We start from the raw sequence: 17182 nt of genomic DNA, 5'->3' as shown, positions 1-17182 counted from the left end.
GAGAACCTTTATGGCTGATGTGACGAGGCTCCAAAAAGCTGGATGTATGAATGGATATTACTTTGGGTTGGGTACGTTTGCCAGAGACAGCACTCCTGCAGTAAAGACAGCCCGCTCGGAAGAATATCCATTGAATTCTGTGTTTGTGTCTCTGACCACCAGCTCACGAACCCAACATTTACACAATATTTCAGTTAAATCAGGGCGATACCCATTCATACATCTAGACGCCTTCATAGTGTGGAAGACAGGAACAGTTCAATCAATTAGATTTTTATTCAGTCGCAGATCACTACATGGATTCTACGTTGCAATCACAAAAGCAAAGTTCCATTTTTTCGATTGGCTTTTTATAATTTCTTCTTCCTTTCCCTTCCCCTTATTTATCGAAAAAAATATAATATCGTTTACTTAATCATTTTATTTTATTACGCTAATGGGCCATCTTTTCTTATTCTTTTTTTTAACTTGTCAGATAGACCCTAAAGAAGGAATGGTCACCTTTCCTGTGTCAAATAGATGCGTTCCTAACGAAACTGGAAACCGTCTTATGACAAATAACCTGCCATTAGAGCAAAACGGCTTTGCCAGCTATTAACCCTAAGTAGCTTGCAAACAGTTCATTTTTCTTTTACAATAGCCACCCAAATCTTTAGCACTTAAAGGTCAGTTATGTCCAGTCTGTTTCTTTCTCTGACGTTAAATAAATGGTTGAGTACTGCAATATTTTTACAAAGGGTTGTTTAATTAATTAAACTTGTGCTAATTAAGCGTTCTTGCCACCAAAATTACCCTAAAACTGCTCAAATATTCTATAAAATATCCCAAAAAAGCACTGTGTTCAATCTTCTTAATGGAAAATATAGAAAAAAAGAACTGATTTGGCACCACTGAGTGGCCTCCTCACATGACTGGTGATGCTTTGCCAACGAGATTTATTTGCTTTTTATAAATTTACTGTACATGTACAGAGTTATTATGACATCCGGCCACATTCTGTCAATTATATTAGAAGCAGATACATAAAGTGTACAAATGTACTCATTTTCAGTTGAATCAGAGTAAAGTAGCTGCATAATGTGAGATTTTTGCAATTTGTTTTTTAAAAGCTTAAAAAACAAATTCATGCTGAGGAAAGCCAACTTAAGGTAATTGGATAATGACAAGTACCTTAGAAATGATTTCTGTGAGTGGTGTTGTTAGTTAAAACAATGACATCCATTCGTATTGTTTTTACACCAATACATTGACATCAGTTATACTAGACATGGGTACATAAAGCCTTAAATCTTATGGAAGGTTATTCATGCTAAAATTAAATGCTGCCCATTGTGTTAAGTACGTTAAAATGTAATGCATTTAATTTTGTCAAATTTATACTTTAAAACATATCGACCAAATGATCAATTGCTTTTCACTACAGCAGCACACAACCTTCGATTCGTCTCCACAGACCGCATGGCATAACTAAAAGCAAAGCAGACGTATTGCATTTCGCTTAGCGGCCGCTCCGAGTTCATTGCATTTCGACTAAGACCTCGCGTTGATCATGCCAGATCTGAATGTAATTGAATGACCAGTCAGCGTCAACAGATGAGATAAGAGGCATCCCAATCATGAGTGTGTTCACCCGGCATCAAAGATGGAGAATAGGGAGTTGATGAAACAGAAGATGCGTTGTCTCATTGAATAGGTGGAAGCCAGAGATGTTAATGACAATATCATTCTCCTTCGTGTTGACCGGTTGTTAGAAATGGCCGGTGTAATAGAAGCATCAATAGAAGAGTTTCCTGCAATGTCCTGAAGAGCTGCAGCATATGATTATGTAGATCATCAACCAGGCCTCCATACACCACTATTACCCTAAACATGGTGTGTAATTATCTGCACTTGGGGAACACCATACCTGCTGTTGCTAAACTTGAGTATCGGAAGAGGAAAGGAATAATACGATATCGTCCAAGAGTAACACGTTATTTAGATGACTTAACCCTTAAACCGCTGGAACCGGCTATAATCGGTTCCCAATGCAATTTGCCAGCACGCCGGGGCTGATCAGTCAGTGCCGTATATTCGTTGAGCATTCAGCTCATGACCACCGGCGGCCCCGGCAGAACTGCAGCACCACTGTCTCTGGGATTCAGCCGCTGCACTAGACGAGCCTGCAAGCATCCGCGTTTACCTCCGTGTGTTTGCGTGCAGCCAGTTCAAACGCAGTTGGCTCAGTGATTTTCTGAATTTCATCAATGGCGTCAATATGCACTTTGTATATATTGTCCCAGTAGTTTTTTTAAATAGTTTTTACAGTTCATTAGCAGTGTGTAAAATGATCAATGTTGCAGTAATTGTGATGCTCTTTGCATGAAAAAAAATATGTGTTCCATTAAAATTTCACTTTTTCATTGAGAATTGTGACGTTTACTTAAAAAGTGCAGCAAAGAAGTATTTGGCATCCAGGGGTGCATTAACCCCCAAGTATGTGTCAGTTTAAGGGTTAACGTAAGAGTAAGTTTAGTGATCGGCGCCATTCATAGTTACGTTTTCTGAGATCCAAATGAGATGGTCTCATGTCTCTTGATCGCTGATGTTTCCCTTCTGTCATTGTGCTCCTTCCTCTTTTTTCTCCTCTTTGGTCCATCAGAACAGGGCCAACTTAATGTAGGGGCACAATGGGCACTGACTGGGAGACACACGATATTTCTGATGCCTATGTATGTTTCTGTTTTGCTATGAAAACAAGGGCTCCAGTGCATTACTTTGCCTGGTGGCCTATTATACCATTAAGGCAGCCCTGCATCAGATGAGCCATATTTAATTTAAATTTGCACATTTTTGATTGACCATCTTATCCTGATGATGAAAGACTTTGATCTTTGAAGTATATCTGCTCTCCTTCCTTTCCCATCCATCCATCCATTATCCAACCTGCTATATCCTAACTACAGGGTCACGGGGGTCTGCTGGAGCCAATCCCAGCTAACACAGGGCGCAAGGCAGGAAACAAACCCTGGGCAGGGCGCCAGCCCACCGCAGCCTTCCTTTCCCAAGCTGTGAAATACTTTGGTAATTCCTAGTCCTACGGTATCTGTCTGTTCACATTAACTAAAGCAGGTTCTGTGGTAAGTACCGATTTCCCATTCCTAAGTAAATGGAAGTAATCAACAAAGATAAAAACTGACAGGAACAAATGCATAAATTGCTAATACAATACAAAAGGATGCTTGCAATAACTGGAATTAAGCCCTGTAAATCCTGCTTCATTGAGCACAATAATTAAAAATTAATATACACAGTTTGCAGATTCTCCACACCAGATAGGAACTAATCCTGTGGCAGGCCATGAAGTTCACTAGATGGAAAAGCACTTTCATTTTCAAATATTTTGTGAAGTGATGCACCGAGTTTTGCTGTAAATTCAGTTTCAGGCAAATCAGCTACTGTTGATAACAGACCTGCCCAGTATGAACCACAGATGGTGGGTGAGTGGCTGCCCTTTGCTAAAGTGTGAAATCTAGCACAGGTGATTTCTTTACTCATTTCCACCTTGAAATGCAAATAGGTGGGCTCAGAAAATGCGTGACTAGATCTTTCTTGACCAGAAATGATACTTTCTTTTTTACATAGTTTTAAACTCCCATCTTTATTGTGCCTTTGGTGGAAATTGCTCTACATTTTACAAACATATCGTCATGTCACAGTTCACCTGAATATGCGGAGGTACAAGCACTTAGGATGGTTCTACTGCTTTCTCCACCCACAGGGTTTCCCTTGCATTCCCCACGCGCCTCCATCTCTGCTGAGTTGCTTTTTTTGGCTCCTTCATATTTTTAATGACTTCTGTCAAATCAAAGGGCTTTGTCATCTTCTATACAGAATTCTGCCAACTACACCACTTTTTGAATGAGACATAAAACCAATGGTTTTACTGTCTGTGGACATAAAAGATCCCTGGACATCTTTTAAAAAGAATAGAGTCATGATGTCTTAGCTAAATTGTCCATCATGGCCTGGTTATAGGGTGGCATGGTGGCGCAGTAGGTAGTGCTGCTGCCTCGCAGTTAGGAGACCAGGATTCGCTTCCCGGGTCCTCCCTGCGTGAAGTTTGCATGTTCTCTCCACGTTCTGCGTGGGTTTCCTTCCACAGTCCAAAGACATGCAGGTTGGGTGCATTGGCGATTCTAAATTGTCCCTAGTGTGTGCTTGGTGTATGTGTGTGTTCCCTGCGGTGGACTGGTGCCCTGCCTGTGTTGGCTGGGATTGGTTCCAACGGACCCCTGTGACCCTGTATTAGGATATAGCGGGTTGGATAATGGATGGATGGATGGCCTGGTCATTCTGCAATCCTCATCATCTCTGTCCCTTATTAGCTAACTATCTCTCTCACCCTTTCACCACCTAATAGCTATTGTGTGATGAGTATACTGGTGTAGTGGTAGTGGTTGAAGTTGCTCTGCGCTATCCAGTATATGTAAAACATTTTGAGTAGTTTAGAAAAGTGCTTTTAATTAATTATTATATTTAAGAACAAATAAAACAGGTCAAAGCAAAGTATTGGGTTGCCGGCCACGTAGTACTACGGTTGATGAAGAAACACAAAAGAAAAGGCGCATGAGGGTGCAAAATACAGCATTGTGTCACTAGGAAAGTGAACATAAGCACTTCTAAGTAGGAGCTCTGTCTTCCTCAGTTGCAGGTCCTGAATGATTGCTCACTGCCAGTGCCTTCTTGGTTTTTAGAGTGCCAGGACATCATCAGGCTGGCAAGCCTCTAAACTGTGGATGAAAACGGAGAGGATTTTCCCAACGCTGCTCTGCTTTGGGTGGTATTTGCTTACTCTATAGGAGCTCTGAAGATGTTTCCTAACCGCTTGTGCTTGACAATATTTATTTTGTTAATCTTTACAGTGTCATCCATGATGGTACTCTCCCTGCTAGACTTAGTTTTTTACCCTGATCTTTACCATAGTGCTTATGCTGGAACTCTTCTAATAAAGTACCCACATTGGCTGGGCTGTCCCCGTCATGCCTCTGACACGTCCGCGCTCACAGCCCCTGGCATTCTGGGTAACCTGTCCCAGACTGCTTAAAATGCTTTGCCATCTATATAGTACCTTTCTATGGTTATCATGACTGTATGACTCAAAAATATGAATTTCTTTGTTTTCTTTTATTGTTCATTCTTTCTGCATTTTCCTTCTGGAACAGTTTGCGTTGAACATTAACATACATTTTCCAGAAATACATATTCTGTGGTATCCTTTGGAACATTTTTATTTCTTATTGGCATCTCTTATGCTGTGTTCTCCCCCAGAAGCTGCTTACTCTTTCTGGCTCAGTGTGTCACTCATGTGTGAGATAAAAAAGTTATTGTAAGAATATTTATATCCTCCAAAAAAAAAATTAAAATAGTTGCAGCTGTGTTGCCACTGGAGCCAGCTGGCCTTGATTATCCACACTGAGTCGAGCAAGGAGATGGAATGAAAGAGGAGGGCACAGTATGGCCGGCCTAACAGAGCAGGGGATGAAAAGAACAAATTCAGAGAGGCGTAACTGGAAAGAATGACTGAGCGGAGGCATTTCAGGATTTGGGTCATCGAGGTTATGCTGACTTTCCTCTAGTGATCATTCCCCCGTTGTAATTTTAAAAACATTTTCTCTTTTTGTTCCCCCCGTTCATTCCTTATGTGCTGGCCTTTCTCATTTCTCTCCTGCTTCTCATTAATGGCCTTATTCTCTTTTCATTTCTCTGTCCCCAGGTTATGACTTCCCAGCGGTCCTGCAGTGGTTCGCCGAGCGCGTTGACCGCATTATCCTTCTCTTCGATGCCCACAAGCTTGAAATCTCAGATGAGTTTTCCGAGGCCATCCGAGCCCTCAATGGGAATGAAGACAAGATCCGAGTTGTTCTCAACAAGGCTGACATGGTGGACACCCAGCAGCTTATGCGTGTCTATGGCGCCCTCATGTGGTCTCTGGGCAAAGTTTTCAATACTCCAGAGGTGGTCCGTGTTTTCATCGGGTCCTTTTGGTCGGAACCACTGCTCATTCCTGACAATCGCAAGCTATTTGAGTTGGAGGAGCAGGACCTGTTCAATGACATTCAGAACCTGCCACGAAACGCGGCTCTTCGGAAGCTCAATGACCTAGTGAAGAGAGCGCGGCTCATCAGGGTGAGCATTCAGTTACTTTGTGAGCCTGGCTGAGTGTGTGTGTGTGTGTGTTTGAGTGCCTAGAGAAAGGTGAGAGGGATGGATCTCTAGATTGAAGGGCATGGTCTTCTTCAACAGGCTTAGCAGAAGTGAACCTCTTAAAGTGAAGTAGCCATGTGAGAACTCAATCTATGTCTTCAAAATTCCCAGCAACACTGAGTATGACAGCCTTACCTTGGAAATTCCATCTTTCCTACCTGAAAAATCTCAAAACACAATGTGAAAGAATAAACACACAGAATCTCACGTTAAGAGTTGGGGATCCTCCCTGAATACTGGGTGTAGCGTCCAGTACAGAATAAGGGTCAATATCAAAGCAAAACATTTGACAAACTAAAGTTCTCTCTTTGGTTCTTATATACAAACAAAAAAGGAAGTGCAATTAATGGGGAGGAGGGTCAGGGGAGACTGGAGCTGACATCAAACGTAATAGCCGGAGATGACATCAGAAATATGGTTGATGGACTGTAGTCATTGGGGCTATTCGGAAAAATGGCAACCCTACAGAGCCAGCCGAGGAGTCTTTTGTGGGAATGGGACACGATGACCGGTATGGCCGTTTATTCTGTTGTCTTTCTGTGGAGTTAAGGAAAAAAAAGCATTAATACCTCGTCTTATACCACTGTCTTTCATTCTTTCACGTGCGATTGAGCCTTTTGACTGCCCCCTAAATGCGCGTGTGTGACAACAGCTAAAACATTATCTGCCGTTAAGAGATATTAGACATTACGTTTAATCTATATAAAACAAATCGTCATCTGTTTGTGTGTTTTTTTTTGCTGCTAACTAAAAAATTGCAGACCCAATTTTCACAAAATTTTGCATATGTGTTGCTGTTGGTCCAACATGGGCTACTTTTTGTATTGGGGGAAAAAGGTTTTTTAGGGGAGGGCAACTCAAAAACTGGTGCAGTTAGGGACTACAATTCCCATCAGGCAGTAAGAGTGTGCTGGGGCTGATGGGAAGATGCCTTTGGCATGCACTGAATTTTATAATGACCATAACAGGATCTCATCTAAGACTACAGGTTCATATCACATTTTCCTCTCAATTAACTTGTCTCATTGTAAACTGAGCTTAGCCATGTTGTATTTCCAAAACACAGTTTTTCCCCATTTATTTATACCCAGTGTAATAAACGAAGCAACAGACAACATAAAGGTTGGGGTTTCCGGCCCTGTGTACTGAAAAATGATCTACAACAAAAATTAAATTCAGGGTCAAAATATATGAACAGAAAGCTTCACATATGCACGACGCCAAAGATGGCGTCGGCGGACATTTTATGGAGGAGGAGCCGGAAGTGGAGGAATGCTGGGAAGGAACTGTGGGGGAAGATGGGATTGATGATGTCAGGAACAATGGAGGAGGAAGGGCGGAAGTAACGTGCTGCGGGAAGAATGAGGCTTATGGCGGAGCGTCTTTTTCTGCAAGAAAGAAAAGGAGAAAGGTTAGTACCCCGCCACTCCCAGCCGGCGAATGTCTTCCCAAGCGTGTTAAGGTCCGTCCGCGGTCCCCTACTCGTGCGTGCGTGACACCAGATAGGACTTGGAATTTCCACTCATTTTCCATAAAATGATTAACTCACAAAAATAATGATAATAGGCATTTTCCAGGTGCAGGAACTTGTTTTTCAGGAACCAATGAGTCCCTGTATGATATAGAATACGGCCCACTTGTGGTCCCTGGCCATTGTTTTGTGTTGCCATTTCACTGCACAACAGAACTGTAACCTTTATTCAAAATGTGTGACATGCAAATAAGAGTAATGCAGTACAAATTGAGGCAGTTGGGAGTTCATTTTGGACCACACTCCCTCACTTATTGCTTCAATGCAGTTGTTGGTGCAGTGCACCAAAGACGAGGCTATGAAGAGTGATGTGGTGTGAAGTGTGGCTGAAGTCCAAACTGCTAACGGATTTGTAAGATGGCACTAGTGGTTGTGGTGAACCAGACATTGCCTTACTGCAGTACTTACTGGTTGAACGAAAAGCACATACCCTGGAGAAGAAAAAAGTATCAGGATCTACCCACCAGGAAATACAAATGGCCCAAGTACCTGTGGTGGGAATGCTACAAAAGTTCCAGAGTTTCACAAAAGTCTCTGGTCCCTGAAAAACATTTCTGCAATAGGAAAGCACTTCATAATGATAATATGTGTAAACAGACTTGTAGCACCCTCTGTTTGTCTTTTGAATTTTTTTGCCTTTGTTTGATGTTATTTATCTATTTTCAATTCTAAAAACCTCATTTCAATCCTCAGATTGCATTTTGTCTGTTCGTTTGTTTCCCAGTCACACAAAAGTGTCTAAACTGACTCATAAAGATCATAAAGATTTGTATGTAGGTTGCACTTGGTCCAACATAAAATACAGGCTATATAAAGTAACAAAATGTCACTAGGGAGGAGAGCCATAATGGGGAGCAACCTAAAAACTAGACATTATTCCAAAATGGAGTTGATCTTAATGAGACTTTGCATGCATAATAAAGCCGAACCAACTGAAATCCAGGCTGCATGACATTTCAAAAATATAATTAGGAAGGGTGGTCTAGGGTGGCAGAATAATTATCACTCCAAAATGGCTGAGTCAAAGTCCATGAAATTTAGCATGTGTGTTACATTTGGTATAATCTAAAATCTAAACTTGAAAACCTTTCAAAGGTCTTAGAAATGGGGTTTAATGGTGGGGCTGAGGGGTGCAAAGCCATGTTATCATGCTAGAACAGTTCAGCTGATGGCAATAAATTTGGCACATTTTTAAGGGTTGGTCCTGTTTATAGGGACGACAAGTCGACTTGTTGTCCCTATCTGGAAAGGGAAGGGTGATCGCCTGGATTGCAGCAACTACAGGGGGATAACACTGTTCTTGGTGCCAGGTTAGGTCCTTGCTAGGCTCGTCTTCAATAGGATCCGTGATCACTTGCTCACCTACCAGCGAACGGAACAGTGTGGTTTTATGCCTACGAAGTCTACCATTGACTGCATCCTGGCACTGAGGGTTCTCATGGAGCACAAACGCGAATATCGGCAGAGTTTCATTGCAGCCTTTGTCGATTTTCATAAAGCGTTTGACTCAGTTGATCGAGCTGCCCTGTGGGACATCCTGAGGATTTGCAGGATCCCCTCGAGGTTGCTGGATATCATGTACACTGGTACTGTGAGTGCTGTGCAGAGTGGAGACAGGACCTCCGTGTTTTTCCCAGTTGATTCTGGGATTCATCAGGGGTGTGTTTTTGCTCCTACTCTGTTCAAAGCATGTATGGACTTGGTGTTGGGCAAGGTCATGAGGTCCAGCGGCTGTGGGGCCTCTGTTGGTGAAGAAAGGCTCACAGATCTTGACTTTGCTGACGATGCTGTGATCTTCGCAAAGTAAATGGAGGCTCTGATCGGGGCGCTCAAGAGACTGAGCGAGGAGTCTGAGAGTCTGGACTTGCAAGCGTCCTGATAAAAACCAAGATCCAGGCCTTTAATGACGTCTTGGGCACAGCCATCAGCAGTGTGTCTGTTTGGGGAGAGAGTGTTGACCTTGTTGAGAGGTTTACTTACCTTGGCAGTGACATTCATGTCCTGGTGACTCTTCCTATGAAGTCAATAGACAGATTGGGAGAGCATAGGGGAGCCATGAGGTCACTGGAAAGGGGTGTATGATACTCCTAATATCTATGCAAAAGGACGAAGGTCCAAGTCTTTAGAGTCCTGGTGCTTCCTGTCTTGGTATATGATTGCGAGACATGGACACTATCCAGTGACCTGAGGTGAAAGACTGGACTCCTTTGGTACTGTGTCTCTCCGAAAAATCCTTGGGTACCGTTGGTTTGACTTTGTGTCGAATGAGCAGTTGCTCATGGAGTCCCGAATGAGGCACATTACCTGCATTGTGAGGGAGCGTCAGTTATGGCACTATGGCCATGTGGTACATTTCCCCAAGGGTGATCCAACTCGTAAGATCCTCATTGTTGGGGACCCGAGTGGCTGGACCAGGCCAAGGGATCGCCCACGTAACACCTGGCTGTGGCAGATAGGGGGTCATTTCTGGAGGGTGGGACTGGACCGCGTGTCTGCCTGGGGGGTTGCAGACCGTAATCCTGAGTTGTTTCGTTATGTAGTGGGTGCGGCAACACACTGTACCAGTACATGCTCTCCAACTTGATTTGACTTGACTTGTCCTGCTTATAGTGGAGGTTACATTCCAAGTCAGTGATTCAATGGACATAATGTTGTGGTGTGATAGGGAACCAACACAAAAACTCAAAAATATCAATGTCTGCTTCCACAAAATGTTGTATGCACATTAATGTTCATGCAATTTAAAATTCAGGCTTTTAGGGGCTTTCAATAATTTTACTGGGGAGCTATAATGTGAGGAGTCAACACCACAAAAAGCATGTTACGCCTAAACAGCTGAGTGGATTTCCATGACATTCTGTATGTGTATCACACATAACCTAACTTAACATAAAAAGCTGAAGTTTTAAAAGTTTCAACATGAATGGGATGTCAGTAGAGGGAACAACATAAATTTCAATTGTTTTGCTCGGCTTACATGCCATAGCAAAAATGTTTCTTTTAACAAGCCATCCAGTTGATTAATGTTGATTAAACATCTACAGCATTTTTGAAACCACAGTAAACCAAGTAATACAAAGAAGCAGCGTTCATGGTTCCAACCCAGCATGGAGTTACTGCAATTATGGAGTCTAAGCATACACAAAAAGAACAAATTCTTGAAACAGGAGAGCAAATAAATTGATAAAGAGGTTATGTAGATGATGGATGGGACAGTCAGCAATGACAAAATGGTCACCATTCATAAAACACAAATATTTGCTTTCTTACCTCAACCCATTCTACAAGTACACCTGAGCAATGGCAGATACATTGGCTTGTAAATCTATATGAATTCAGTTAAACAAAAAATTAACATTCTTAAAGCCACCTATTAGAAATTAATGGAAGTGCATTCAAAATAAAAATGTTGAAGCACATGCTCATGGAGTCTGAGACCAACTACCAAGCTATGCAGTTGAAAGAACTTAGAAAATTGTCAGGATGAGATATTGGGATAACTTGCATATTACCATCTTGAACTGATTTCTTCATCAGTTAAGGAAGACCATGTTTTTGAGGTAATCATGGTGGCAGAGAATATTGACGTGTTGCATGTTGATTAACACATGTAATTAAGAATTTCACTGTTCTGTACCCGTGACAATATGGACCCCATAAATTAAACACCATAAAGTAAAATGAAGGGTCTCTTTCCATTTGTAAAATGTGTTTTGCTCTACAGTTAATCAAACAATAGTTGACAATGGGTGTGGTTGTGACATCATTGTGTTCTGTAGAAATAACATCATCACATATTGTAGGTGTTAAGGAACCAATCAGATCAGGGTAGAGAGAGGAGAGCCATCTGGGGGTTTATCTGGTGTAGAATCTAATTGTTTACTTGCACAGATAATTTGGGTCATCCCTTTGACATTTATGTGCTATCTGGCTGATAAAGGTGAGCTAACAGCTACAGTTTACTATAACCAGTCCATATGTCTGACTCTTCTTTTGATGGTTTTGAATTTTAATTTGGAAGAGCTACCTCTGAGGCATCTAGTGGTGGAGCTTCCAGTTATGACTTCAATCAATCAATCAATCAACATTTAATTATATAGCACATATTCATACAAAAAAATGTAGCTCAAAGTGCTTTACAAAATGAATAGAAAAATAGAAGACACAATAAAAAATAAACATAAGTCAACATTAATTAACATAGAATAAGTAAGGTCCAATGGCCAGGGTGGACAGAAAAAACAAAAAAAAAACTCCAAAGGCAGGAGAAAAAAAATAAAATCTGTAGGGGTTCCAGACCACGAGACCTCCCAGTCCCCTCTGGGTAATCTACCTAACATAAATCAAACAGTCCTCTTTGTATTTAGGGTTTTCATGGAAGGACCTGATGATGATGGTCACGTAGACTTCTGGCTTTCAGTCCATCAATGTTGGTGCATCATGATGCTTTGAGTAGGTGGTGGTGGCGCAGGCCGCCACCATAAAGAAACCAGAAAAAGAAACAGAAGAGAGAGATGGGGTCAGTACGGATTTTAGAGCCACTATGAATAGTTATTATGATGAATTGAACATACAGAGTATCAGTATTAAGTTAAAGTGAAGTTAGGAGAAAGAAATGTTAAAGTAATGTGTTTTTAGCAGTGTTTTAAAGTGCTCCACTGTATTTGCCTGGCGAATTCCTATTGGCAGGCTATTCCAGATTTTAGGTGCATAACAGCAGAAGGCCACCTCACCACTTCTTTTAAGTTTAGCTTTTGGAATTATAAGGAGACACTCATTTGAGGATCTAAGGTTACGATTTGGAATATAAAGTGTCAGACATTCTGATATTTAAGATGGGGCGAGATTATTTAAGGCTTTGTAAACCATAAGCAGTATTTTAAAGTCAATCCTGAATGACACAGGTAACCAGTGTAGTGACATTAAAACTGGAGAAATGTGTTCGGATTTTCTTTTCCCAGTTAGGATTCTAGCAGCTGCATTCTGCACTCGTTGCAAATGATTGATGTCTTTTTTGGGTAGTCCTGAGAGGAGTGCGTTACAGTAATCTAGTCGACTGAAAACAAAAGCGTGAATTCATTTCTCAGCATCTTTCAATGATATAAGAGGTCTATCTTTTGCTATGTTTCTTAAGTGAAAAAATGCTGTCCTAGTGGTCTGATGAATATGTGATTTAAAATTCAGATTACAGTCAATTACTAAAATTTCAGTTTTCTCTTTATTTAGTTTGAGAAAATTACTATTCATCCATTCAGAAATACCAGTAAGACATTGTGTTAGTGAATCGAGAGAGTCGGAGTCATCAGGTGCTATAGATAAGTACAGCTGTGTGTCATCAGCATAGCTGTGGTAGCTCACATTGTGCCCTGAGATAATCTGACCTAACGGAAGCATGTAGATTGAGAATAACAGCAGACCCAGGATAGAGCCTTGTGGAACACCATATCGGATATCATGTGTCTTTGAGATTTGATTACCACAACTAACAAAGAATTTTCTACCTGCCAGGTAGGATTCAAACCAATTTAAGACACTGCCAGAGACGCCCACCCATTGACTAATGCGATTTCTAAGAATATTGTGATCAATGGTGTCAAATGCAGAAGAGGACGAGAACAGATAAATGGCCTCTGTCTGCATTCACTCGCAAGTCATTTACTACTTTAACGAGTGCAGTTTCTGTGCTGTGATTTGTTCTAAAACCCGACTGAAATTTATCAAGAATAGCATGTTTATTGAGGTGATTATTTAACTGCATAATGACTGCCTTCTCCAGAACTTTACTTAAGAAAGGCAGGTTAGAGATGGGTCTAAAATTTTCAAAGGCAGAGGGGTCAAGATTATGTTTCTTAAGAAGGGGTTTAACTACAGCAGTCTTAAGACAGTCTGGGAAGACCCCCGTATCTAATGATGAATTTACTATGTCAAGAATATTGTCAATTAGCACGCCTGATACTTCTTTGAAAAACCTGGTTGGTATTGGGTCAAGGACGCAGGTGGAGGGTTTCAGTTGAGAGATTATACTATGTAGTTCAGGTAAATCTATCCTGGTGAAAGCATTTAATTTGTTTATAATGGAGTACCGGGGCTTTGGAGGTTCTGCAGTGTTGGGGAGATGTACTATGTTATCTCTAATATCATTAATTTTTTGATTGAAAAATACAGCAATGTTCTCACAGGTTTCACTGGACTTATTTTACATAAGCAGCCGTTTTGATCACTGGGCATTAACCTTCAGTTTTTAGGTAAAGAAAATATGACGGTTAAGTTTAGAACAACAGGTTAGGTGCTTGCCTTCCTTAGGGACCTGCAGTAACTTGCGTGGGATGACCTACCTGCCTGACTTCTCTGTTTAGATGTTCAGTTTGAGTCAATGTTTAGTGTTTAGGTAGTCGGGTGGAATTAAGGTGGCCCACGTGTTAAACTTTACTTCTGATGTTCGTTGTTCTGGTCAGGATGAGCTACCTGACAAGATTTTAGTCTTGATGCCCATCACTTTGGTCAGGATGAAGTACACTACTAGTCAGTATGTGGCAACCTGTTCATTTTAGCTAAAGGAGAACTCTCTTAACACAGTAATAGAGAAGACTCTTCTGTAATCCAAAAGTCCTGGGTTAGAGTCCTGGCACTGCTGCTGCTGTTGTCTCAGGGAAAATGAGTTGGCTGAGAGGGGGGCATCATCCTGAATGAATGTCTGAGTAGAGATGTGGTGACCATGGACAGTTATTTGTCAGTTTACAGTGTGAAGGTTTATTTAAGGGGCTGATTAGCACAGTTAGGAAAGGCTACCTTTCATGCTTTATGGTGATGAAGATAAGCTGCCCATCACACATAAGGTTTCAGAGTGATAAAGATGAGCTACTTCTCAGGCTAATTTTGGCAATGATAAAGAATTACCTGTAATCCATTATGTTTGGTGGAGATCAATATAGGGTGTCTTTCTTTGCTTTGCTTTTTATTATTCTATTTAATTTAGAATCGCCAATCCACCTAACCTGCATGTCTTTGGATTGTGGGAGGAAACCGCATTTCTCAACCTTTAAGTATTTGCACCCAAGTTTTCATAACAGTTTTAATCGCCCCCTAACATCTTTTTGAAATGTAGATCGTATTTTATTATACCTACTTAACTTTTGTCAACCTTTATCTAACTCTATATTTATTGTTCTAGTATCAGAATGTAGTTTAAGTTCATTTGGAGATGTTTTTTCATATTTTTGATTCTTGTTTTTTTTTTCACATCTTTGCGAACTTTGCCCCAGTGAGGGCCCGCCCACAGGTTGAGAACCACGAAAGACACATGCAGAATTAAAGCATGTAAAACCTTCCACACAGGACTAAACACCTGTCTTCTTGTTTCAGAAAATTTGTTTTGTGAATTTTTGCCCGCAAAACATTGAGTTTCAGTTTGAATTCAATTTTGCACAAATCGTTACTCATCGGGAGAACATGCAAAGTCCACACAGGATGAGGACCCTACATATCAGGGAAGCAAACCTAAATAATAATTAAATACATTATTATACTTGGTCTCCTAACTGAGATTCTGACATTTTAGCAGCAGCGCTACCACTGCGCCACCGTGCCACCCCTCACCTAACCTGCATGTCTTTGGACTGTGGGAGGAAACCGGAGCACCTGGAGAAAACCCACGCAGACACAGGGAGAACATGCAAACACTAGGCAAGGAGGACCCAGGAAGCAAACCCAGGCCTCCTTACTGTGAGGCAGCAGCGCTACCACTGCGCCACCTAGCTTATACATATTTTCACTTTTATTTCATAAGAAATATCTTAGCCTATTGTGTGTAGTCACCAGCTTCTCCATCCTTCATTGTTTTCACTGATAGGAACTTCATGGCTTTGAAGAACTGACAGCATCAATACATGTACTCTGGTGCCATTGTTAAGGAAAGTTAAGGGTTATTTTCACAACCCTATGATTACGTGACAATGAATGCAGACAGCGAGAATGCTAGGGGCTAAAGGCTGTTTTATATTGTACTCGATGCGTCAGCATGGTGATAATGACACCAGACACATAGGCCCATCCCTGCATGCTGCTGGCACTTCTTGGGTTTTTGCCACATTCTGTGAACGGATTGCAGCAATTGTTTATTTCTGAAGTTATCCATTTAATAATTTCAAGCCACTGCAAATCAAGTGCAAAAACTGAACCTGCAGATACGGGGTTCTGCTGTAACTGCCTTCAGAAAGGATTAAACACTTATATTCTTGTGTTGATGGCACAAATGTGGTTGGAAGTGAACCTCTGATGCTGTGATTTTGTTTAAAAACACAGACATCGCCTCTGGTTTTGCCTTTCGTCCACAGTACCCCTGGGTTTTTTTACTCTCCAAAAACTGAGACTTTTGAAAATGCTATCCAGTGCTGCGTTTCTGAAAACGTTGGAACAGCATTGCAGTGAAGATGGGTGAAAACTGAGTTTTGACAATTCTAAGTGCACTCTGATTGGCTAGGGCTTATTACTTAACCCTTCCTTGATTGGATTCTATTCATTACATTTTTTATATATTTGGGTGTTACTCTCAATAACGATTCCACCTCACTGTCAGCCCAAACAAAATGAATCTGCTTTTGTTTCTTTGTATTTTCCATCGCTGTTCTCTGCATGTAAACACAAGCTGACTGGTGAAGTGTGGAGGACACTTCCTCTTCCTCATTCCAGTAATGCATACATGGCCATTGTAGGTCAACATATTAAGTCGTTTTAGTGTGGGTGGAGGTACTCTCGTAAACGATGTGAAAATGCTTATGTGAACAGAGATCCTTTTTTGTTTAATAATTATTTTTTTAAATGATAATGTAGTAATGCAGATATGGCTTGAGTTTTGGTGTAAATTAATTTTTGTGCAAATCATTTAACTCATTATTGGGCAACCGGTGTGCCGTGGAATTTTCTAGGGGTGCTGCGAAAACTTTTGTAAAATATTTAAAATTGCTAGTGTTTTTGAACTTTTGGTTGATTAAAAAGATAATGTTTAAAAAAATATATTTTATGTTGGAAAAACAGATAACGGAACACTTATGGAAATGAAGTCTAAGAAACGTGATAGACTTCAAATGATCGACAAGGAAATGTGCATCTGTCTTTCGAAAATTGATCCTCGCATCAATCTCAACATTCACATTAATTAAATTTAAGATTTATCTTTTGATTCCTTTATTAATAAAATGTCTTTCAAACTTGTAAAATTAACTGTTTTTATTGGCGATTGTCCATAGATTGTGTCGTCACGACTTTATTTATGGGCAGTCCCTCAGGTGTGCCGCGAAAGAAAATTTTTGGACTTAGTGCGCCGCAACTTGAAAAAAGGTTGCCTTTCACTGATTTAACTCATCACTACTGACCAGTATGAGGAGTAAAGCCTGAACAGGATTGATC

The 17182-nt window shown here is 40.9% G+C and overlaps 1 protein-coding gene across 1 annotated transcript in view; it reads left to right on the top strand.

Moving 5' to 3' along the window:
* The window catches only part of LOC120538797 (EH domain-containing protein 2-like), a 58834-nt gene that overhangs the window by 26061 nt on the left and 15591 nt on the right, over positions 1–17182 (top strand). The window contains exon 3 of the mRNA XM_039768276.1: positions 5756–6168. Within this exon, the coding sequence (XP_039624210.1) occupies positions 5756–6168 (413 nt within the window). The remainder of the gene's footprint in view (positions 1–5755; positions 6169–17182) is intronic.

The sequence above is a fragment of the Polypterus senegalus genome, chromosome 11 (genome assembly GCF_016835505.1).
Source record: "Polypterus senegalus isolate Bchr_013 chromosome 11, ASM1683550v1, whole genome shotgun sequence".
NCBI classification, from domain to species: Eukaryota; Metazoa; Chordata; class Cladistia; order Polypteriformes; family Polypteridae; genus Polypterus; species Polypterus senegalus.
Note: the sequence above shows the minus strand (reverse complement) of the source record. Positions and strands in the feature narration are given on the sequence as shown.